The 26,070-nt window shown below is 31.5% G+C and overlaps 2 protein-coding genes across 3 annotated transcripts in view; one reads left to right on the top strand and one right to left on the bottom strand.

Moving 5' to 3' along the window:
* The window catches only part of LOC134686975 (tuftelin-interacting protein 11-like), a 60,374-nt gene that overhangs the window by 12,614 nt on the left and 21,690 nt on the right, over positions 1 to 26,070 (bottom strand). For both annotated transcript variants that reach the window (XM_063546872.1, XM_063546873.1), the window contains 4 exons: positions 22,637 to 22,784; positions 19,969 to 20,153; positions 2,810 to 3,225; positions 2,066 to 2,272 (listed from right to left, as the gene is read on the bottom strand). In XM_063546872.1, the coding sequence (XP_063402942.1) occupies positions 2,066 to 2,272; positions 2,810 to 3,225; positions 19,969 to 20,153; positions 22,637 to 22,784 (956 nt within the window). The remainder of the gene's footprint in view (positions 1 to 2,065; positions 2,273 to 2,809; positions 3,226 to 19,968; positions 20,154 to 22,636; positions 22,785 to 26,070) is intronic.
* LOC134686976 (uncharacterized) lies at positions 12,843 to 17,594 on the top strand. Its single transcript, XM_063546874.1, has 2 exons — positions 12,843 to 13,850; positions 16,080 to 17,594. The coding sequence occupies exons 1-2, from the start codon at positions 13,136 to 13,138 to the stop codon at positions 17,144 to 17,146; spliced, it is 1,782 nt and encodes a 593-aa protein (XP_063402944.1). The 5' UTR covers positions 12,843 to 13,135; the 3' UTR covers positions 17,147 to 17,594.

The following is a 26,070-nucleotide window of genomic DNA, read 5'->3' as shown; positions in this document are numbered from 1 at the left end:
TATGAGTTGCTTGTGTTTATTTTTTACAAAAAGTTCTAAGCAACCTGTAAATTCCAAAACACCTCGTGCTGGGTCACCAAAGTCGAGCGCACCCTAAAAGGTGTACTTGATTTTGGCCATATTTATATTTGTTTTAAACTTGTTTTAAGGAAATCAATGCTAGCACTGCATGCAATAATCCTATATCTATCAGTCATCAAATTGCCAAATATGAGAGTACAAGGATAAAGGCTGTGGATTTTCTATAAAAATCTTGATTTATTTGCCACAAAGTCCTCTTTTTCTATTAAATGCAATGGAACAGTAAAAAATAATGCTTTGCATCAAGTTTCCCCTTGGAATATGTACAAAATTGCCTATTTCTATTATTCATTATATCTGTAGTTTAGATACAATTGAAGTTTGAAAAGTTCGTACAAAAATGGCTACAGAAGGGTACATAAACCTTAAATCAGTGTTTTTATCAAACAAATTGAAAATGTGTTATTTATTGAATAAATACAACATCACATGCACTTTTATAATTACTTATTTGTACATGTATTTCCATCATTGACAGTTCAATTTTTTGTTCAGGTAAATTAATCAGTGAGTGATAGATTTCTCTTGCAAGAAATTTAAAGGTCCCATTGAATAAACTAAACGGAGAACAATACATGTTGTATTTGTTAGATGGGACAATAGAACTTACAAAAATTTAAATGGACATGTAACTTGCAGGTGAATCTGTGGAAAACTATGATAGGCTTTGCAATAATATAATATGACATATATCGACAGAACGAGTTAATCTTTCTCGATGTTTTGTCCTATTTTGATTCAGAATTGACAGAAGTATAAAGGAGACAACTCGAAGTGATAATATGGAAGGCGCCATTTCGGCTGAAGGGGTGTTCTAGTTACACCTTTACGTTGTGGACTACATTTATTTTTAAATGATGCATATGATTTAAAATTATGCAACAACAATAACCCTCAAAAGCAGACAGACATAGAAAGAATCTCATGAGTTTCAAATTAATCAATGAAGTTTGGAATCTAGAGTAATCATTCAATCTGATACCCCTTGAAGTCAAGAAAACTATACACATGTGCATAATTACCTAAACAAACACTAGACTTGTGATTTGTAGCAAGGACCTATATTCAATTTTAATTAAACGACCTAGATGGTTCTCCATTTCTTTATGGAAGTACAATATCAAATATCAGTTTCATAACGGTGACATATAAGAAAAACACCACTTCAGTTCTTATATTACAGAAAAAGATTTATCGGAATTCAGAGAACTCTCGCATTTTATCAAAACTGGGGAATTCCCTCTGACGTGTTTCTAAATTTATAAAAATACTGAATATAAATACTGCTTAATTCTGATTTTCAGTGTTGTTAAAAACATGCATATAAGTCGAGGGAAATATCGAAACATGAAGATTATGAGAAGAACATTATAGGACAGTTGTTTAAATTCAATCCTTTTGTTTGTTTTTAACTTTAAAAGCAAGACAATCTTAAGAATCTGAGATGTTCCTTAATGTTTAGAATAAAACGGTTGATGTGATGGCATGGCCCTGAGTCAATGGTAAAAGTGTACAGATTGCTTGAAAGCAATCGTATCCCAAAAAACTAACCAATGGTCCAATAAAACAATTAATATACCCCCTTCGTTTCCTGAGCGTTAATGGATTGCTGCGTAATTGAGATATTCACTCACTTTAACATTGGATCTAGTGGCAGACAATTACTATTGAAAATATTGTTTCACCTTATGCATAAAATTATGCATTACCAGTCAAATGACATATAACATGAAATGACGCCAACATTATCTGATTCTTACTCTTCTTGAGCACATTACATCACTCCAACTTTTAAAGAGAGATTGTACTACTTGAGGTGTTACCCTAATTTTACTTTTGCATATTTCTCTACTTGTGCAGACTATAATCTTTCCTAAAACATCTTAGTTTTGTATTATATTTCTGGGTTCCAAAATTTTCAGGAATGAAAATACAATTGTCCAAAATTGACCCAAAACTTTTTCACCACCTTTACTTAACTTACCTGTAATAGGTGGGTAGTTTCTGTATTCCTCTGAAAACAATGATTTCCATCCTAAATACCATTTAGTAATCTCCTCATAATTTGGCATGTTGGACATCCATGTACATAAAACCTGTAACCATTTAGGGAAGAATGTCCTTTCTAGCATAGCCATCATATGTTTTATAGGTATAACATCACTCCATGACATTACCCAATGCCAAGACTCTACAAAAACCAAAAATGTTAATTTCTGTAATAAATTTTTGAATAGTTTTCAAAATAAACTTATAATTGATCATCATATATATGACAACTAGTATATATTTTCAAGTTAAAATGTTTACTTTACAATTTAGTTGACCATCTTATTGGTTAACAAGGTAAACAGGTGTTTGAGATGTCCATGTTACAATTCATCACTGTCAATCTGCTTACCAAATAAGAAGTCATTCTATCCAGAAGTTCCAATATTGTATAATTTTTACTGGTTGTCTTAAAATGTATCAATGGTTTATAAAGATTAGACTGTTGGCTTTCCCATTTGAATGGTTTTACAATAGTAATTTTTGGAGTCCTTTATAGCTGGCTGTTCGGTGTGAGCCAAAGCTCTGTGTTGAAGGCTGTACCTTGACCTATGATGGTTTACTTTTATAAATTGTTACTTGGACAGAGAGTTGTCTCATTATCACTCATACCACATCTTCCTATATCTTTTTGCTGCATGAATTGAACAAGAAGACAAATTCTAATTTAAATATTTACCTAGCATCTGCTGATGAGGATTAATTACAAGCTCCTGCATACACATGCCAAGTTTAGGTAAAATATGTTTAACAAGAAAAGCTTCTGTATGACCAGGTTTGAACACTTTTAACCATGGCTGAAGAATAACTTTAGCCGAACTGTCTGAGGGATGCCAATTAGTAAGAGCATTTGCAAGTTTATGTCTGATTGGAGGATAACAGGGCTCCAGTTTATCTCCCATAAGAGGTAACCATGGATGAAGCCATGAATGTAGTGGTACAGGATCAGTAAGGGGGTTCCAGTTCTCCACTTCCTGAAGAATTCGAGGCAGAACCAGTTGATCTATGATGTTTTCCATCATCCAGGATGGTACAACTGGTTTCCATGTCTCTAACAATTCAATTGGAGGATCATAATTTCTTGGATTCCATTTTCTGAAGGCATAAAGAAATGAAATGTTTTATTTGTACTCAATTGCCAGTTTGAATAAACAAATTTTAAATCTTTATCAAATTAATTTTGAATAAAATAGAAAATGCATATATATATACAACTTTAGTAGCTTATTTTATTTCCATCTTTTAAATTCTTGTAGAAATACAACTGTATAATTATTTCAAGAAAGTACACTTCAATAATGAAAATTTTAGAAGTCAACTTATCTGTTCTAAAACAGTCCATTTTGATTGAGGGATCTAAAAAAAATCATATTCATATATAATTATTATACCTCAGTTAACATTTTCTATAAAAATAAGTACACAACATTTTCACTATTTTGCAAATTACAAGCTTTGAACTATTGGACCAGTAAAAAATTTCCAACTATTGGAATTTGGACCTGAGTGAAACTATTTGACTACAAGCGTCATTATATTTCGCAAAATTTTAAATGCAGCTACAGGGGTAGAGGACTTCGAAAATAACGCGGGAGTAACAACATCATGTCTTACCTATTGTATCCAGTATAGGATTGACGTCAGTGCAAGACAAACTGAGCATTTGAATATATCTATGAAGTAAACATTATGGTTTGGTTTCTTCTTTATAATATAACAATAGTTGATTTATCACTGCCATTTATTGTCTTTGTCTTTTTAGATATAATAAAACACTTAATGACTAGATATTAATGGAATAGTAAGTTTATTGTCCCTCAGATACAATTATTGCCCCCAGCTATGCCTCAGGACAATAATTGCTCCTCGGGACAACAAACTTACTATTCCACTCATACCCAGTCAATAAATATACAATGTAGTACATGTAGTAAATATCTCTGTGCTATACCATTCCAAACTGTGTTTACAAAAAGAAATATCTTCTTTTACGGTTGATCATCGGTATATATTCCCCAAGATAGAATTTTCGTATACTTTGTCAAAATGAAGATTTTACTAATGCTCTTTCAAAAATATAATAAAAAGGATGGGTCACCGTGCTGTTTTTCATCAAGCTAGGAGTCTAAATTTGCTTAGAATGATCATGAAACAAGAATGTGTCCCCAGTACACGAATTCCCCATCCGCACTATCATTTGCTATGTTCAGTGGATCGTGAAAATCGGGGGAAATCCCTAATTTGGCATTAAAATTAGAAAGATCATATCATAGGGAACATGTGTTAGTTTCAAATAAATTGGACCTCTACTTCATCAAAAACTACCTCAACCAAAACTTTAACCTGAAGCAGGCTAAACAGACGGAAGAAAGAAAGAACAAACGAATGGACAGATGGACACACAGACCAGAAAACATAATAGATATAGGAAGATGTGGTGTGAGTGCCAATGAGACAACTCTCCATCCAAATAACAATTTAAAAATTAAACCATTATAGGTTAAAGTACGGCCTTCAACACGGAGCCTTGGCTCACACCGAACAACAAGCTATAAAGGGCCCCAAAATTACTAGTGTAAAACCATTCAAACGGGAAAACCAACGGTCTAATCTATATAAACAAAACGAGAAACACGTATATATTACATAAACAAACGACAACTACTGTACATCAGATTCCTGACTTAGGACAGGTGCAAACATTTGCAGCGGGATTAAACGTTTTAATGGGCCCAAACCTTCTCCCTTTTTCTGAAACAATAGCATAACATCACAACATATAAAAACATACGATAAAATATCAATTAGCAGACTTAACTCAATCAAAAAACGTAATTACACAAAGAACGAATAAATTTGATCTGCGATATCTGAATACAAATGCACAGTTAATTAAATATTAGAGACAAACAGTCATGACCAAAAGGCTATCAAACAAATTCAAACACACTGAGAAATATTTAACCAATCAATGTTCACTTTAGAAAAAAACCGTTTTTTTATAATCTTGAAGTTTATACAAATGTTGTAAGAATAAGTGAAAAATTGAAGATATTACAAATAATCAAAGCTGGTATACAGCCAAGATCCATATGAATAAAAAATGACAAAAAAACATTATAAACAGTATCAACAGGTCGAATTAACAAGAAAATACGATTTGAGAGTACTCGCAGTTACTGACAGCTAGTTAAAAGCCAAAACCAATTAATAGGGGCATAAATGGGGCATAAAAACACATTTTTGTGCATAAAAAGAAATCTATGAGATAAAATTTTGAAATAAATTGTGAGAAGACATGTTTTATTTGTTTTACGAAAATAAAAATTGGTGTCACCAAACTTGGTTTCTTGCTACAAGTAAAATTGTAAAATTTCCCAATCAGTCCAGTTTCAATTTTTACTTAAAGGGAAATTCCGCGATTTTTTACTTATCATCTAATTATGTTCATCTTAACATAAAAAACACATTTGCAAAGTTTTATATTCCTTCTAATAACGGAGAAAATCAAGTATTTGTAACTTTTTTGGTTGAATTCTCGAGTGGGTCGTGACGTATTAGCCCGATTTATTGAATTCTGGGAAAAAATAAAATCTGTTTAACTCTTATAGCTTATCGACAATATACGTAATTAAAAGCGCACAGCTGACGAATGGTCGTAGTTATTAACCACAATATAAGAATGAACGAAAATGAATATGCATATACCGTTTTGTATTGATTGAATTAAACTGCTATAAAATTATCTCTAGTAAATGTTTTTGAATACATTTAATTTATTGAACATTTTTACTGATATATAAAATATTTCAGTTCTATTTACCGTTATTGTTTTGATAATCATTTCAATGCAACTAATGTATGAGCAGAGTGTGTATATTATTTTGTAAAGGTCACTGTATATTTCTGCTTGAGGTCAATTCGTTTACCTTGTAGCTATTTAGCCGCAGGTGTGAGTTCAAGCGTACACAGGTATAAATGTTGTTATTTGGAAAGGATAAACAGAAAGTATTAGAAAGAGTATGCTGTCACGATGTTAATACACTAAGATTTAATACACGATGAGAATAAAGATACAATAATTAAATTGTGTAAATTAATTGAAAATAAAATTCAGATTCGTAATTCCGAAAGTGTATAAAAATAAAAGGAAACAATTTTTGATTACTTTCTTAGCGGCAATTGGCGTAAAGATTCAAATATGAAGCAAAAAATAGTAGTTTTAATCTTTAATAAAAACTAAATGCAATATTACCCAATTTGATATACCATTGTACATCTGTTTGATATCATTGACTTTAACGGAATTTCTTAACTTGTATTCAAATCTGGCTGTGTTTAAATGCTAATAAAACTATTGCAATTTTAAAGTTTTTAATTGACAAAAAAATACAACATACAACATGCATGATTTTTTTTTAGTTTCTTTTTAACATTTTATTCTTACATAATTAAATTCATTTGACAATCATTCACACGAACTTTTTGTGAAAAGAATACCAATTATCTAAGCTAAGGCATTATTTCTTTTGAGGATTTTTGAGGATTTTTTTAAAAATTCTATGATAATATTTGTGCAATGTTGAACATGATAGCCGTCATTAATCCAAATAAGTAATACAGTAGTTGTAATAAAAGTTATATTTTAGTCATGCATAACTGATATTGACGAATTTATAATAATTCGTCCATACATCGTTGTTCTTGAAACAATCATTATTAGTATACATGTAAGTTTCTTGACGTATAAGAGCCATTGAGGATGAGCTCCAGAGAAATCAGACTAGTGGCGTTTCGTTCGTTTGTTTGTTGGGAAAGGAGAGGAAATGCAACCGCTTGTACAAATAAACGACAGAATTACCATACAAGCATTTATAGTCAACACACTCAGAAAGAGTTCCCATCATTAGACGGGGAATATGAAGGCTTCCAAGAATGAACAAGTGATATGTCTAACTCTGAACAGTTAGAAAACAGACTATCGACATCGACCGCTTGTTCTTGATATTTGAACCTGTATGCATATATATACGTATACGTTTATGATATAGTGATGAGTTCTTGCGTCTGACAAAAACTAAATTCCTTCATGGTTATATCTTGCCATACATTTATATTGGTTTGTAATGTGATTACTCAAAATCGTTATTTGAAAATCCTGTTTGTGAGATGTAGATTCATTTCAATACAGAAATTTAGTCTATATATTTCACAAGTGTAACACGGAGAAGCTCTGAAGGTCCATGACTGCCATTTTGTTTGGGTGTGAACCATCGATGTTTACAGCAATATCAAAGAATAAGATGATGATGGTAGAAAGAACTATGGGCGTCATGTGGCAAATATTACATGCATATCGGAAAATGAGTTGTCAATCTGTATGAAAAGATTTCCAATACAACCATATTATTGAGAAGGAATGTTTACATGCTATACTCTCGTACTAGTATTACAGGGTTCTTGTGGCGTTCACCTTAGACACACATCTTTTTAACGATGTTTAAAAAAAAAGACAGAACCAATTTAATGTCATATTTCCCTATTTTTTAAATATAACTACGGTAAAAGTCTTTTATCTGACAAGAATACCCCTATTTAGCGAACAAGTAATTTATTCTTTTTTCTGTTATTGAATACCAAGAAAGAAAATAAATCCCGAAATTAATTTGAAACTTTGATACTTAAATTTCCCAGCAAAATCTTCACATCCCCTGGGGATAATTAGTGTTCGTCCAGTGGCATATATAACAATTGTAATGACGAATTCCTTCCTTTGTTCGAGAACAATCTTATTGAAATATAAATCTGTGATTTTACTATGTCCACAGCTTCAATGAACCAAAGCAAAAGTTATACATCGACCTGTATTTAATTCAAATTGGTTCTCTTCTTCTTCTGGTATACAATAGTCTATCGACATTCGATGATTACATACTGTTGGCATACGTGGACTAGTCTATTTACAACACTTTTACCCCTATTTATTCAAATTAAATTTTTTTTCTTATGTTCAATGTATACATGTATATATTTTAAATTGCGCTATAGTTCCGTAACTTTCTATCCAGTCGTATAAACGAATCGTCGGCAAGTGCGTACATTTTTTTATATCAATATTTCTGGTCTGTTCCAATCTGTCCTTCACAATTGACAATGACTATATATTACATTTTCCCAAATTCACCCTTGGAAAAAATATTTAAATAGATTTTAATTTCATCAAATCTTATTTTTAGGGTATTATTTATATTTTTATGAATTATATTCTTTACACCAGAAATGTTATTTATAAACAAGCGTATGAGTTTAGTAATGACAAGTAAGACAGAGTTGTATATTATACATCTGATAGTTCAAAATGGAAAGTTATAAGTTATCAGCCGTGTACACTGATCAATACCTGCAGAAGTGAAACGATGCATGAACTTGCAAGCCCGACAGGAAATCGCTTGAATACCTGGACGTGTCACCTCACACCCCTCACAATACCTTTGGAAGTAATACCTTTAGCCATGCTGGTGATCAGATGAGGGAAGATCAAAATATATTTGAAAAAAGTTTATTACTTTAAAGAATTATGAACAAATTAGATTTTCGAAAACAATTTTCACGGAACACTTATTTATGATTTCAACTTTGACTTTTCACCAAATTCCAATATCAACAGTTTAAAAACAACAGACCATGGTAATTTAAAAAAAGTAAGAATATGTTCCGTATCAAGTTAGTTAGTCGGATAAAACAACCGTACGATTGACAAGAAATCGACACGCAATTACGACTACATCGGTTACTGTAGTTTTGTTTCTTTGTGGTTTATAGACATATCGTTTTTATTCATCGGGAAAGAAGACAAAATGGCGGATCGTAGAGAATTGATACTCTAAATTTAAAATCAATGGTGATCGCTTATCTAGCAGAATAAAACTTTAATATCTATGAATTTGAGCATTTTTATACAGAATGAACATAATATCAATTTTTGATTTTTTTGCGAAGTTTCCCTTTAAAGAGTTATCTCCCATTAAATGGCTTAGTTGAAAAAAAATGATTCTTGAACACAAATGTTTAGCATTTGTCTAATTATTTTGGATAATGCAATAAATCAGCATATTTTCTTCATGTATAAATACACAGTTTAACCAATAAAATTGCAAATCAGTCTACACATTTACAGATTTGGGCAAATAACTAGACTAATTGTGTACTGTGATAGTACAACCCAAGATGGCAGTATACCATGAATCTACTTTAAGGAAACATAAATTATTTCTATTTTGCACTATTGAGCAAGTCATAATTTTTTGTATTTTATATGTTTTAGTTAAACTCATCACAGATACCAGGAATGAAATTTTGTATTTGCACCAGACACTTGTTTCGTCAACAGAAGGCTAATCAGTGACACTCGACTAAAAAAAGGCTAAATACAGCTAAGGTAATCTATTTCTGAGGTAACAAAAGTCTAAATTTAAAAAAAATAAAAGTTTTGTTAGGGATATTATTCAAAACATAGTGATAGACATTTATCATGATTTAAGGTAGATCATAAGTATATATTTTTTGAGACAGAATTTTTTTATAATTTGCCAAAATGAAAAATTTATGCTTTTATCAAAAAAGTAATAAAAAGTATAGGTCACCAAGTTATTTTTCAAGCTATGAGTCGTTGAAAATTGACATAATTTGGTTAGTTTGTTCACGAAAAAACACATAAGTGTGCAGAAACAAAAATCTATGAGACAGAATTTTGAAATAAATTGTGAGAAGATAGGTTTCATAATATGTTTTAAGAAAATAAAAAGAAAACATAGTGTCACCAAACTTGTTTTCCTGCTACAAGTAAAAATAAAAAAAATCCCTATTAGCCCATTATAAATTTTGTACTGAAAGAGTTATCCTCTCTTAAATGGCTCATTTGAAAACATTGATTTTAAAAACCAAAATATTTGATATTTGTTAAAATGTTTTAAATAAAACAATTAATTAACAAGTTTTCTTAATATTAATAAACATTCTAACCATTAAATTACAAATCTGTCTCCAAATTTGTAGATTTAGTCAAATAACACTACCGATTTTGTACTGTGATTGTACATTCCAAGATGGCGGTAAACCATGAATCTACCTTAAGATTCTATAAAGTCTAAGTTATCTCCCCTGTTACATGTTATACATATATATATATCACATGCTGAATTCTATAAAGTCTTAGTTATCTCCCCTGTTACATGTTATACATATATATATCTCACATGCTGAATTCTATAAAGTCTTAGTTATCTCCCCTGTTACATGTTGTACATATATATATCTCACATGCTGAATTCTATAAAGTCTTAGTTATCTCCCCTGTTACATGTTATACATATATATATCACACATGCTGAATTCTATAAAGTCTTAGTTATCTCCCCTGTTACATGTTATACATATATATATATCACATGCTGAATTCTATAAAGTCTTAGTTATCTCCCCTGTTACATGTTGTACATATATATATATATATCACATGCTGAATTCTATAAAGTCTTAGTTATCTCCCCTGTTACATGTTGTACATATATATATATATATCACATGCTGAATTCTATAAAGTCTTAGTTATCTCCCCTGTTACATGTTAAACATATATATATCTCACATGCTGAATTCTATAAAGTCTTAGTTATCTCCCCTGTTACATGTTATACATATATATATCACACATGCTGAATTCTATAAAGTCTTTGTTATCTCCCCTGTTACATGTTATACATATATATATCTCACATGCTGAATTCTATAAAGTCTTAGTTATCTCCCCTGTTACATGTTATACATATTTATATCACACATGCTGAATTCTATAAAGTCTTAGTTATCTCCCCTGTTACATGTTTTACATATATATATCTCACATGCTGAATTCTATAAAATCTTAGTTATCTCCCCTGTTACATGTTATACATATATATATCACACATGCTGAATTCTATGAAGTCTTAGTTATCTCCCCTGTTACATGTTATACATATATATATCTCACATGCTGAATTCTATAAAGTCTTAGTTATCTCCCCTGTTACATGTTATACATATATATATCACACATGCTGAATTCTATAAAGTCTTAGTTATCTCCCCTGTTACTTGTTATACATATATATATCTCACATGCTGAATTCTATAAAGTCTTAGTTATCTCCCCTGTTACATGTTATACATATATATATCACACAAGCTGAATTCTATAAAGTCTTAGTTATCTCCCCTGTTACATGTTATACATATATATATCACACATGCTGAATTCTATAAAGTCTTAGTTATCTCCCCTGTTACATGTTATACATATATATATCTCACATGCTGAATTCTATAGTCTTAGTTATCTCACATGCTGAATTCTATAGTCTTAGTTATCTCACATGCTGAATTCTATAGTCTTAGTTATCTCCCCTGTTACATGTTATACATATATATATATATCACATGCTGAATTCTATAAAGTCTTAGTTATCTCCCCTGTTACATGTTATACATATATATATATCACATGCTGAATTCTATAAAGTCTTAGTTATCTCCCCTGTTACATGTTGTACATATATATATATATCACATGCTGAATGCTATAAAGTCTTAGTTATCTCTCCTGTTACATGTTGTAAATATATATATATCACATGCTGAATTCTATAAAGTCTTAGTTATCTCCCCTGTTACATGTTATACATATATATATATATCACATGCTGAATTCTATAAAGTCTTAGTTATCTCCCCTGTTACATGTTATACATATATATATATATATATATCACATGCTGAATTCTATAAAGTCTTAGTTATCTCCCCTGTTACATGTTATACATATATATATCTCACATGCTGAATTCTATAAAGTCTTAGTTATCTCCCCTGTTACATGTTCTACATATATATATATATCACATGCTGAATTCTATAGTCTTAGTTATCTCCCCTGTCACATGTTATACATATATATATCTCACATGCTGAATTCTATAGTCTTAGTTATCTCACATGCTGAATTCTATAGTCTTAGTTATCTCCCCTGTTACATGTTGTACATATATATATATATCACATGCTGAATTCTATAAAGTCTTAGTTATCTCTCCTGTTACATGTTGTAAATATATATATATATCACATGCTGAATTCTATAAAGTCTTAGTTATCTCCCCTGTTACATGTTATACATATATATATCTCACATGCTGAATTCTATAAAGTCTTAGTTATCTCCCCTGTTACATGTTCTACATATATATATATATCACATGCTGAATTCTATAGTCTTAGTTATCTCCCCTGTCACATGTTATACATATATATATCACACATGCTGAATTCTATAAAGTCTTAGTTATCTCCCCTGTTACATGTTATACATATATATATCACACATGCTGAATTCTATAAAGTCTTAGTTATCTCCCCTGTTACATGTTATACATATATATATCTCACATGCTGAATTCTATAGTCTTAGTTATCTCCCCTGTTACATGTTGTACATATATATATATATATATATATCACATGCTGAATTCTATAGTCTTAGTTATCTCCCCTGTTACATGTTATACATATATATATCACACATGCTGAATTCTATAAAGTCTTAGTTATCTCCCCTGTTACATGTTATATTAACAATTATTTGGATAATTGATGTTTATATAAAGGATTAACTTAGTTTTATCAAAGAGAGGTTTTTCCCATTTGTACCTCTTTATCATGTTAGCCTCATTTTCAAATTACTTTGGGATATACGTCATCTATATTGCTGCTCTTGGATCAATAGCAGTGCCCCTTTTGTCATCAGATATTTTCATTACATTTTGATTGGATTTTCATATTTTAAATTTGATTGGATTATATATACTGAATAATGGATATTAGTACATCATTCTGTGTGATCTAAGACTTTAAAACGAATTCATGGTAACTGTCTTTTCTTATAATTAACAACGTTCCTTGTGGAATCAAAATGGCTACAAGGAGGAAATCGGCAAGTCGTGTTCAAACAGAAACATTAGATGACCAAAATCCTTCTAATTGGACTTCATCTCAACTTAAGGCTGCCCTCAGTAAAATAGGGATCAAGATTACCGGAAATTTATCAAACAGTAGTTTAAGAAGACTGTATTTGGACAATCAAACAAAAAATAGTTCCGCTACGATTGACAATTCCGATAATTTAGCTGAACGGAATACAGTTTCTGATGGAAACTATTCTTTAAACGTAAGTGATGCTACTATACGTGATTCTATTGACATACATACTTCCGATCGCGATGTTCACACAACTCCTATTTCAACCGTTCAACAGGAGATTGCTACGCCGTCTACATCTTATGCGCACGCAATTCCTCAGCTTCCGCCCACTGCTGCATCTGCGCACGCAACCGTAAACAATAACAATCAAAATGTAAACATGCAAAACCTCTTGATGAATACAATTCAACTATGCCAGCAATCTATGCAACAAATGAATAAACAAGGAGAGCAGTTACAGCCAAGTTTCAATCTATCAACGGCTTTAGGACATGGTTCAACTTCCCTAGGCATTGCGCCGTCTTTTAATTCCACTATTCCCGTTTATTCTGCTAATTCATCAACTCCAGGAAAATTCGGATTCCCAGCTTCATCGTTTTCAGCTGTTGACATGGTTTCCCCCGAACTACGGAACGATATCATTACAGGTAAAGATGTCAATCTAAATATATTATTAATTCCTAACTATGAACACTCTACTATGAAAAAGAATAAGGAATCTGATGTAAGACTCCAGAGAAATTTATCAATGGACGAATTTGTAACTGCCTTTGGGCGTTACAAACGTATTATGGGTACAGCTTTCCCTAACAGAAACGAGGAGTTAGACTTATACTTGTCACACATCATTGAAACAGCAAACATCTGGCCAGACTGTTTTTATGAATATCATAAAATGTTCTCAGCTAAATGTGCCGTCATGCTAATTCAGCACAACATAAAAATAGATTGGTCAAAAGGGGACTCAGATTTACGCAATATGGTATGTGCAGGTTCCAAGATCAACACATGTAGAAAGTGTCACTCAACAACCCACTCCACCGTTATGTGTAGTGTACAGCAACAAAATTTTCAGCCACAAAGAAATTCTAATTCATCTAGAAATACACCTGATTCTCTTGGCCGTGATGTCATTTTTGTAGATGGTTTACCCGTCTGCAACAATTTCAATGGATTTAAAGGTTGCACTAAACCTTATTGTAAATATGTTCATGCTTGTAAAACGTGTAAAAGTAAAACACATGGCAAAGCTACTTGTCAAAACTACAAAGAAGGTTATCAACACAACGATATAAACTCAGTTAAAGCAAGCAGTAAATCTCAACCTAAAAAATGACTACCTTCCGACTTTACAACCTCTTCACCTATAAATTGTGACCAGTTAAAATTTGAGCTAAGAAACCACCCCGACAGAAACTTTGTTAGCTTACTGTGTAACAGTGTTAGATATGGTTTTGATATGTTAGTTTCTGACATTAATATTTCTACTTATGAATGTAAAAATGCTTTGTCAGCAAGGAAAGATCCAGATTCAGTTACTGCTCTAATTCAAGATGAATTGGTTAAAGGCTTCATTCAGGGACCTTTTTTACACCCCCCTTTTTCTGTTTATAGGGTTAGTCCAATCGGAATAGCAGTACATAAATATTCTTTTAAGAAAAGACTTATATTGGATCTTTCCTCGCCTCACAACAGCTGTGATCATGATAGTGTGAATGATTTGATAGACAAAGATTTATGTTCACTTAGTTACATTAAAGTTGACGATGCAATCAATGCAATTCAAGATTATGGTTTTAATAGCATTTGTTGTAAGGTAGATGTCTGCGATGTGTTTAAACAATTGGGTATTTTACCTTCCCAATGGCATTTATTTTGTTTTAAATGGCATAATTTTTATTATCATTATGTAAGACTTCCTTTCTAGTTGTCAATCTAGTCCTAAGTTATTCGATATGTTGTCAAGAAGTATATGTTGGATAGCCAAACATAATTATAACATTAATGTAATTTTTCATCTTTTAGATGATTTTTTGACAGTTGATAGGCCTACTGTTTGTGGAGAAAGAACAATGGCTTTACTTTCTTTAATTTTCAACAAATTAAGTATTCCTTTATCAAAGAAAAAGACTGTTGGTCCTTCTTGTGTATTAGAATATTTAGGCATTGTATTAGACACTGTAAATATGCAAGCTAGATTGCCTCAAGACAAAGTAAATAGAATTACAGATTTTATAACTTTAATTTTAAGTAAAAAGTCCTGTACTAGGAAAGAACTTGAACAGTTGCTTGGACATTTAAATTTTGCAACTAGAGTTATTCTTCCAGGACGCTCTTTTGTTAGTTATTTGTACAAGTTAATGTCATCTGTCAAAGAGAGTTTTTATCATGTTCATTTAAACAAAGAGTGCAAAGCTGATTTATATATGTGGTTATCTTTTTTGAAAAATTGGAATGGTATCAATTTCTTTTATGAAAAGACTTTAACTAGAGCAGCAGATATGATGCTTTATACAGACGCGTCCTCTTTAATAGGATTTGGTGGATATTACCATCATAAATGGTTTTGTGACCGTTGGCCCGACAATTTACCATGCAAATCTGACTTTGCCGCTTCTATGGCCTTTTTGGAACTTTATCCTATAGTTGTTGCAGCTGTTCTATGGGGTAAGGAGTGGTGTGGAAAAAGGATTCTATTTTATTGTGACAATTAAGCAACAGTCCACATTATTGCTAAAGGTCGATCGAAAGAAACAAACATTATGAAATTAATGCGTAAACTTACAATGTGTGCTGCAACTTATAACTTTGCTGTTTATAGTGAACATTTACCGGGAAAATCTAATGTAATTGCTGATGCATTGTCTCGTTTACAGATGAACAAGTTCAGACTTTTAGCGCCTCTAGCAGAAGCAACAGCCACTCCTTGCCCACAGCTTTCAGACATTCTCTGGACAGCTCAGTAGAGACATTATGGAAGTATTCTGTAGCAGACAGTACAAGATCGCATTACACTACAGGTTTTGACTTATATAAGAAGTTCTCCTTACTACAGGGATCATTCTGGACTTCAAATGAAATGCCGCCGGTTTCAGAAACTTTGTTAATGAGATTTGTTGCCTTTTGCGATGAACATAAAAGCTTAAAATATAGTACTATTAAACTGTATTTATGTGGTATAAGATATTATTACTTGCAATATGCAGGATTTAGTCCTTTAGAACAATATGGCAAGCCATTATTATGTTTACAATCTATTTTAAATGGTTTAAAAAAGAAGCAGAAAGGTTGTGTAAAAAGGCCTAGATTGCCAATTACTATGTCTTTGTTGTATAAAATGGTTATGCTATTGAGAAACAATTTTTTCAGTCTTTTTAACAATGTTATGTTAGAAGCAGCTTGTGTTGTAGCTTTTTTTGCTTTTTTGCGTTGTGGAGAGTTCACTATACTTAGCAACTTTGATTCAGAAACACATTTGTGTGTTGGTGATTTAGCAATTTTTGAAGATCACATTTTATTACATTTGAAAAAATCAAAAACAGATCCTTTCAGACAAGGTGTCACTTTACCCTTATACAAAAGTGGACACACTATTTGTCCTTGCTTTGCTATTAAAAATTATTTGTCTCTTCGAAAGAAAATGTCAAGTATTACATCTGATGCCCTGTTTGTCTCTGATGATGGCAATCCTTTAAGTAGACAAATTTTTATTAAACATGTCAAAATTATTTTAGAAAATTTAGGCCTTGAAAGCAAAAATTATAATGGGCATTCTTTCAGAATTGGAGCAGCAACAACAGCACAGGAAGTAAGATTAGAAGACCACTTAATTAAAACTTTAGGCAGGTGGTCATCAGATTGTTATACTAGGTATATTCATACCAGCCCTAAAGTAATTCAACAAGCTCAAAATCAGTTAGTTTCATCAATTTCCTTGTCTTAAACTTTTGTACTGGCAATAAAAGGAGAATTAAACTTGGGGCTACAGCTGCTTCGCATCTGTATTTGGACTTTTCGATAAAATTGTATACTTTTATCATCAAATTTTATCTTATCCCCCAAGTTTTCTGTATATATTAATTTTCATTTATATGTTAAAAGGGGGATAACTCTTAATGTTTATTATGTGTATGCAGCTGTTAGTCCCCAGTTTTTCCAATGTAATTTCTTTTTTCATATTATATATTAGTTTTAATAAATAGTTTTATTAGCACTGGATCTTTATTTAGTCTGAGGATAATTATATTCCACATTGAAAAACAACACATAGAGTTACTTATCACAATATTGGATATCAAAAGAGATGCAAGGTATACATCAGTGAGATAGTTCTGTCTTGGAAACTTAAGACTTATTAAGGTCAAATACAGTCTTCAACAATAACGTTATTTCCATCTCTGTCTATTTTAAGGATGAATATAAATTAACAATTATTTGGATAATTGATGTTTATATAAAGGATTAACTTAGTTTTATCAAAGAGAGGTTTTCCCCATTTGTACCTCTTTATCATGTTAGCCTCATTTTCAAATTACTTTGGGATATACGTCATCTATATTGCTGCTCTTGGATCAATAGCAGTGCCCCTTTTGTCATCAGATATTTTCATTACATTTTGATTGGATTTTCATATTTTAAATTTCCGCCACCCTCCCCACCTCTCTCCTTTTGTTGCCAGTGCCTCTGGGGACTATTTAGTAGTCATTACTATTGTTGTATATACATGAACATATACCTGTAATTTTATGATCTTAATTTTTGTATTATTTTTTTTGTTTTTTGTTTATACTGATGTATATTTTCTTTTATTCTCTACTCATGCTGACGTATGAGTTTCTTTCATACTACTCAAGCTGACGTTTGGGTTTCTTTTATATTTACTCATGCTTACGTATGAGCTCTTATTTACTTTTCATGCTGACGTATGATTTTCTTTTTACTTTCTCATACTGACGTATGAGGTCTTAATTTGTACCCATGCTGACGTATGGATTGCGTTAATACTACTCGTGCTAACGTATGATTTTCTTGTTTTTTCACTACTCATGCTGACGTACGAGTTTTTTTTATACTACTCAAGCTGACGTTTGGGTTTCTTTTATATTTTCTCATGCTTACGTATGAGCTCTTATTTACTTTTCATGCTGACGTATGATTTTCTTTTTACTTTCTCATGCTGACGTATGAGGTCTTAATTTGTACCCATGCTGACGTATGGGTTGCATTTATACTACTCATGCTGACCTATGAGTTTCTTTTACATCTTCTCATACTTACGTATGAGTTTTTTAAATCCACATGCTGAATTCTATGAAGTCTTAGTTATCTCCCCTGTTACATGTTATACATATATATATCTCACATGCTGAATTCTATAAAGTATTAGTTATTTCACCTGTTACATGATGTACATATATATATATATATATCACATGCTGAATTCTATAAAGTCTTAGTTATCTCCCCTGTTACATGTTATACATATATATATCACACATGCTGAATTCTATAAAGTCTTAGTTATCTCTCCTGTTACATGTTATACATATATATATCACACATGCTGAATTCTATAAAGTCTTAGTTTTCTCCCCTGTTACATGTTATACATATATATATCTCACATGCTGAATTCTATAGTCTTAGTTATCTCCCCTGTTACATGTTATACATATATATCTCTCACATGCTGAATTCTATAAAGTCTTAGTTATCTCCCCTGTTACATGTTGTACATATATATATATATATCACATGCTGAATTCTATAAAGTCTTAGTTATCTCCCTTGTTACATGTTGTACATATATATATATATATCACATGCTGAATTCTATAAAGTCTTAGTTATCTCCCCTGTTACATGTTATACATATATATATCTCACATGCTGAATTCTATAGTCTTAGTTATCTCCCCTGTTACATGTTGTACATATATATATCTCACATGCTGAATTCTATAAAGTCTTAGTTATCTCCCCCGTTACATGTTATACATATATATATATCACATGCTGAATTCTATAAAGTCTTAGTTATCTCCCCTGTTACATGTTATGCATATATATATATATCTCACATGCTGAATTCTATAAAGTCTTAGTTATCTCCCCTGTTACATGTTATACATGTATATATATCTCACATGCTGAATTCTATAAAGTCTTAGTTATCTCCCCTGTTACATGTTATACATATATATATATCACATGCTGAATTCTATAAAGTCTTAGTTATCTCCCCTGTTACATGTTATTTACATATATATATCTCACATGCTGAATTCTATAAAGTCTTAGTTATCTCCCCTGTTACATGTTGTACATATATATATCTCACATGCTGAATTCTATAAAGTCTTAGTTATCTCCCCTGTTACATGTTATATATATATATATATATCACATGCTGAATTCTATAAAGTCTTAGTTATCTCCCCTGTTACATGTTATACATATATATATATCACACATGCTGAATTCTATAAAGTCTTAGTTATCTCCCCTGTTACATGTTGTACATATATATATCACGCATGCTGAATTCTTTATGATGAGAGCATATAAACAGCTAGTTAAATCCCACCACAATTTAGAGTTTAACATCCTACACAAATTGTTTTCAGGTTTCTAAGTTGTAATGTTGTAATCTTAGGGAATTAGTGTAATTTTTAGTCTTCTAAACTATCCTTAGGTACTATCTAGTTTTCAACTATGAAGAGATACTAGTGAAAAAAAGAAAATGTGTAAATAACATGAACTTACAATATGGCTGTTCTAACAAATGGCAACCAGATATCCCACAACAATCTTTGGAATATATTCATATTATGTAGACTTGTGTTGTATTTATTGTTATAATCTTCCAGTACATACTGCCATTCCTTGATGGTGGTTACTCCATGACTAGGATCTTTCCAGGGGTCCCAGTCTTTAAAGAAATCTTTAACCTGTCAAATAAAACATTTAATCAAAGAGCTGATAACTCTGAGGTGGAAGAAGGTGAATAAAAGGTAATTTGAATTACCATAAAAGCAGCCCCACTAACCCAGCCTGCTTTGTTCCATTATCGTTATGATGTATTTTTTTTTCTTCAAACAAGAAGGTGTCATAAGTAAGGATTTCCCATCCGTACAATCATTTTCAATGTTCAGAGGACTGTGAAATTTAGGTGAAATCTTTAATTTGGCAGTAAAATAAGAAAGTTCATATCATAAGGAACACATGTGTACTAAGTTTCAAGTTGATTGGATTTCAACTTCATCAAAAACTACCTTGACCAAAAACTTTAACCTGAAGTAGGACGGACGGACAGACCAGAAAACATAATGCCCATAAATGGGACATAAAGATAGTAAGACTTGTTACAAACCCGCCAACTTTTGAAAGTTCCCATGGTTTTTTTTAGTGTGCAACAACAATTTTAAACGTTACAATTTGTAGCAAAGTATTTTGCATGATATGGATTGTCTAGAAAGAGTGTCATATTTGTATGATGAACTTACATGCCTTTTTCTTAAGTCTGTTTGCATGATTCTAGTTATCAAATCGGTAGAAAAGATGAACAAGTAGCTAGCAGATCAGGGTTTATTTATTTTACGAAGAATATTTGATGCTTGTTGAAATTTCCAATTTTGAATTATGCACAAAGATGGACCTTTAACAGGTTGGGAACAACACTCTAAATGAGGGTTAACCCTCATTGGAAGAACATTACAACCCACTGTAAAAAATGAGCACCTTTATATTCATATTATTTGATGAAACTTTTCCCCAAGATCTATTAAGTATTAACTGGTCAAAACATGTCAAAAATTGTGTGATGTTTCTAAACTTATATCTTCTTTATTAATTTGACCCCTCATTTAGAAAAGTTGTTCCAAATATAATAAATTTTCCCACTTTTAAGTTAAAAATCTAAAAAAAAATCTTTCTTTATGGTAGTACAGTAGACTACGGCCAATCTGATACCCAAAATGTCAGCTAAAAATATCTGATTACCCGATATATTCAATTAGACGATGAATGTATAGTCATGGAATATTCTGCAATAATAAGTAGATCTATTGCTTAATATGTGAAAGGGCTGGAGGATTGATGGAGTGATTTTTATCAGTAACATCACCATGATGGTTGCGTAAAAAATTATCAGCTGATTATGTAATGATGAAATTTGTTTGCAATTGCAGTTTTTAAATCCTATATTTATCAAAATAAATCAAATGTCTTGAAATGTTTATGTGAATTATTATCTTCCATCCATAGTTTGTCTTTACTTGTTTAGTAAACAAATTAATATCCATTATTTACATTTTCAAACTAATATGGCTATAAATAGATCAAAGCATGTCTGTGAAGAATCTCTAATCTAAAATTGTAATTGTTATAATTTTATTTCTTTAAATAATCAAATTCAAATTAATGAAAATAATCATGATTGATAAAATAGTATTGCATAAAGTTTACGTTTTCGGAAGACTATTTATGTTTAGGTCATATGGTTCTAGAGGCTTCTTATCAAATTTGTAAACAAACCAATATGGCCACCACATGTGATTTCTGACAAAAGTCAGATTTCTCTTGTCAAAAGGGATTTATATTTATATTGCAATAAATTATTCAGAAGGAGGTAAACAGGGTGAGTTGTCCCGATACCAAATTCACACATGCTTACTACAAATATCTACAGTAAAAACATCCGGTTTCAAGTACCAAATAACGTCCATGTAGATGAGATAAAATCTAATAATTAACATAAATAAAAGGGTACATATTTACGATAGTGATTGTTTTACAATCCTAATTTACAAATTAAATGATTCAGATGCATAATCATGTGTTAAAATCAGTGTTGGAATCAGAAGTTGTTATGAAATTGTAATACACAGAAACAAATGCGGCATACAGAGGATTCATGATTTTAAAGTCCGCACCATTGGCCTTCAGAAGATTTGAAGTCTTCTTCCACCAAAAATCATTTAGACTTTGGAGTCACAAACTTGTATCTAGTTTTTGAATAGTAAGTGCAATCTTTAAAGTTCTTTGTTTGAATAAACCATCATATCATTATGGGTAAGATAAAGAAAATGAAGCAAAAAGAACTTCAATGACTAATGTATGAACTATAGGTTATTTCATCATCAACAAGAAACCATTTTAATGGCATTGTTTATGCAAATATTGTCCCCTGCCTACAGGAAGATTGAATGATTTACCTCTTTAATATGGTGAATTGTGAAACTGTTATTACTGATGACTTAGGTGTGAATTTCCATTTCATCTTTAATCTAATCAGATTGGGATATTTTCAAGTATATTCTTACTTCCACAGAGTTACTCACTCAGAACACTACATCAGTCTGTGACTTTAAAAAAAATATCTTTGACATTCTTATTTTAGTAAATTCGGTTTTATTCATTTCATTGTACATACCATAGGAAACACAAGGGCTACTGATAATGAAGCTAGGTCATACATCTTGTACTCTTCATAAAAATCATCTTGCAGACATTTAAATATCTTTGCACATTCTGGTAATGTTAATGGATTCTCACATCCTGGTTTGGTTCTCTCTTCACATCTACACAAATTAAAATGGTACATGTATTGTAAAATCTTAAAACTATTTTTTAAATTAAAAAATAATTCAACACTTAAAGGGGCACTAGCAGCCAAATTCATGTTCACCAATTTGACTCAAATTTTCATATTTTATTCATAACAAAATAAAACATTTTTCCAAACTATCAAAGTATAAAATAAACAATGTACAGGACATGGTCTCAATAAGATGTAGCTTCGTTTCGTGTGAATTTAAGCTAAGATGTCATCTAATTAACTATCAAGTTGACCTTCCATGACCATATAAGCAACCATATAATTCTATAAATAGATTAAGCAACTTGTGCAATTGGATTTTTATAGGTCTGTTTAATTTTGTATTGTAGTTTATATTTTTTGTTTATCGTCTTTTTACCTTTATAAGAATGATTCTGTATGGATCGAATCAGTTAATCAAGTTATTTACCTTTGTTTCACTTTCAATGTTGACATTCTATTCCTTTAAATAACCATACACATGCGTACACAGACAATGCATGCGTTATTCTATCTCTTTCTAGGGGGTCAAAATGGAGTTCACATGAATACAGATTTACAAAAGGTTGAATCTTTCACTTGCAAGTGAATAACTCATTATCAATGTTTATTAGCTGTACTTGACAAAATTGAACCATTTTAGTTGATAAAAGCATGTTGTTATTTCACTTTTTCACTTTCATTAATGATTAAACAAAAAAAATTATACTTTTAATGTTTTATATATCTCGTAGCTAGTGCCCCTGTAAATTTGGAAAGTTTTGGCAAAATTCATGACCCTTTAAAAACATGAAAAAATAAAAAAAAAATGTTGTCCTATTCATCTGAAAAAATATAAAATGTCAACTCATTAACCTACATCAGGCTGTTTGTATCATCTTTTTAATTATTTCACATTTTGATACCCCAAGGTCTTTTGTAGGTAACTATATGGTATGAGTTTTGTTATAGGCCACAAGATGATCTGTTCTTGTTCACATCTTTGACCTTAAGGAGATTTGCTAGTTGCTACTAAGTTTCAAAATAACAAGCTTTTTATAACACTAGTATATATTGAGAGGGAATTATTATCCAAAGTTTTATGAATCCAAAACATGCGAAGCGAACATCCATAACTTAAAAAGTTTTCTAAAGTAAACTGTTAAATTTGCAGTGCATCATTTGAAGTGTGTACATCAGTGTGTTCACATCTGCCTTAGGCCGTGTTCACACCAAACGCCGTGTAGAGTAAACATGTTTACAATTAGTTTAGTGTACTGTACACTAGTTTCACATTACATTTGTTCTCATAAAATTGAGAATGGAAATGGGTAATGTGTCAAAGAGACAACAACCCGACCAAATAAAAAACAACAGCAGAAGGTCACCAACAGGTCTTCAATGTCGCGAGAAATTCCCGCACCCGGAGGCGTCCTTCAGCTGGCCCCTAAACAAATATATACTAGTTCAGTGATAATGAACGCCATACTAATTTCCAAATTGTACACAAGAAACTAATATAAAAATAATACAAGACTAACAAAGGCCAGAGGCTCCTGACTTGGGACAGGCGCAAAAATGCGGCGGGGTTAAACATGTTTGTGAGATCCATACACCTTGTTTAGCTACCTGTACATAAGATTTGTTCCCACTTGTAAACTATATGTCATTTAAATGTTCATTACGTAGAACTGAATTCAAAATTTTTGGACAATTTTTCTAGGGGTAAGGGAACAACCATTTGTCTTCAAAAGGGGGGTGGGGTGGAAATGGAAATATTCCGATCCCCAATTTGATAAAAAAAAAAAATGGTCATACAGATGATAAAAAAAAATTATTCTGAATCAAGAGTTTCCCCTTACATTATAGTGTTAAATATTGGAAAAAAAAGTATTTGATCTCCAGCATCGAAAAAATAAAAAAATAAAAACGTAACCGCGAAAAAAAATCTGACTCAGATAAAAAAAATAACCCTCCCCCTTTTTTTAAAGTTAAGTGGTTGCTTCTTTATGAAAGCCATTTTTATTATTTGTAGTAGTTTGAATATACTAGAGATGTCTCGATTACTCATTAGAAAACGTTAGCTTTAGCAGCGTGCTTACAGCCGAAAAAAAAAAAAGGATTGAGATATTAGGGATCACTACATTTTAATCTTTTCTGTCTGTTTCAAATGGTATTTCTTCTCCAAGGAGTATTTGGTAAAGGAATAGGGTAACGTTTTTTCAATTTATTTTAAGTGTTATTTAACGGATCTGAGATACTAGACAAACATATCATTTACCTCACACTTTTTTTAGTCATGCATTCATGCGTGAATCGTTGTTTGAGTAAAGACCAGTGGCGAATATTTCTGTGTACGTCAAGTCGATTCTGGAAGACCTTTTCAAATGAATTAGGCAGCAACTATTTACTTCATTTTTGGGGAGGGGAGGGGAGTGGGGGGGGGGGGCGGGGGTAGGGGCGTGGGCTATTGATTTTTTTCAGGACAAATTTTAGCATTATATATAGTGGCAGATGAGGGTGAAACAAACAAAAAAATTTCAGGGCCAAAAACTGGAAACATTTTTGGTTTCCAAATCAAAATCCGTAGCTCATCACCCCCACCCCCTTGCCTTTATGTTTTATACAACTAAAATAGCCCCCCCCAAAAAAAAAAAAAATCTGTAAAATTTAGACAATAATTTCAGTAAAGATCTATACTAATAATTATCAAAAATATCAATTTTACTTAAAAATAGTTTCCTCTTTAAATATATACACGGTAAAACTAATGTCCTAAATGCTTGGTTTTGTGTACCCTACACAAGGCCTCCATTGATTATCGACTGTGTGTAGATAAAACATGATTTAAACTACATGTAAACATTGAGTTTTATCAATGGGAACGCAATTGTGTTTAGTTTACGTGTGAGTTACACTAACACAACACCGAATTTTGGTCAATGTGAACACGGCCTTAGACTCTTTATTTGTGCAAAATGATGTTGTCAAAAACGTTTCTTTAGTTTTTAAAATCACATTTTCCTAAACCGGATGTTGACTTGACAATGGTAAAACATGGACCAGAAATGGATACGTAAAATCCTTGTACGTTAACAAAGCATGACTGAGTGAAGAATCTCTTTCCCCTTTATTTCTTCAACAAAATACTTGAAATGAAAGTAAGATACAGGAATCAATGATAATTTAGCATTTTTGAAGAAATGTAGGATGCATAATTAAATTTCCCACCTGTGCACATGCACACATGTGTTCTCATTCATACAACGTAGTTCTGATGAATTTTCATT

The sequence above is a fragment of the Mytilus trossulus genome, chromosome 10 (assembly GCF_036588685.1).
Source record: "Mytilus trossulus isolate FHL-02 chromosome 10, PNRI_Mtr1.1.1.hap1, whole genome shotgun sequence".
Taxonomy (NCBI): Eukaryota; Metazoa; Mollusca; class Bivalvia; order Mytilida; family Mytilidae; genus Mytilus; species Mytilus trossulus.
This window is presented reverse-complemented; position numbering and strand designations above follow the sequence as displayed.

Bases quoted from the DNA above. Each gene is read 5' to 3' on its own strand.
- LOC134686976 (XM_063546874.1), top strand. From the start codon at position 13,136: ATGGCTACAAGGAGGAAATCGGCAAGTCGTGTTCAAACAGAAACATTA. The intron at 13,851-16,079 runs GTAAAGATGTCA...TCTCGTTTACAG, and splicing joins ACGGAACGATATCATTACAG to ATGAACAAGTTCAGACTTTT.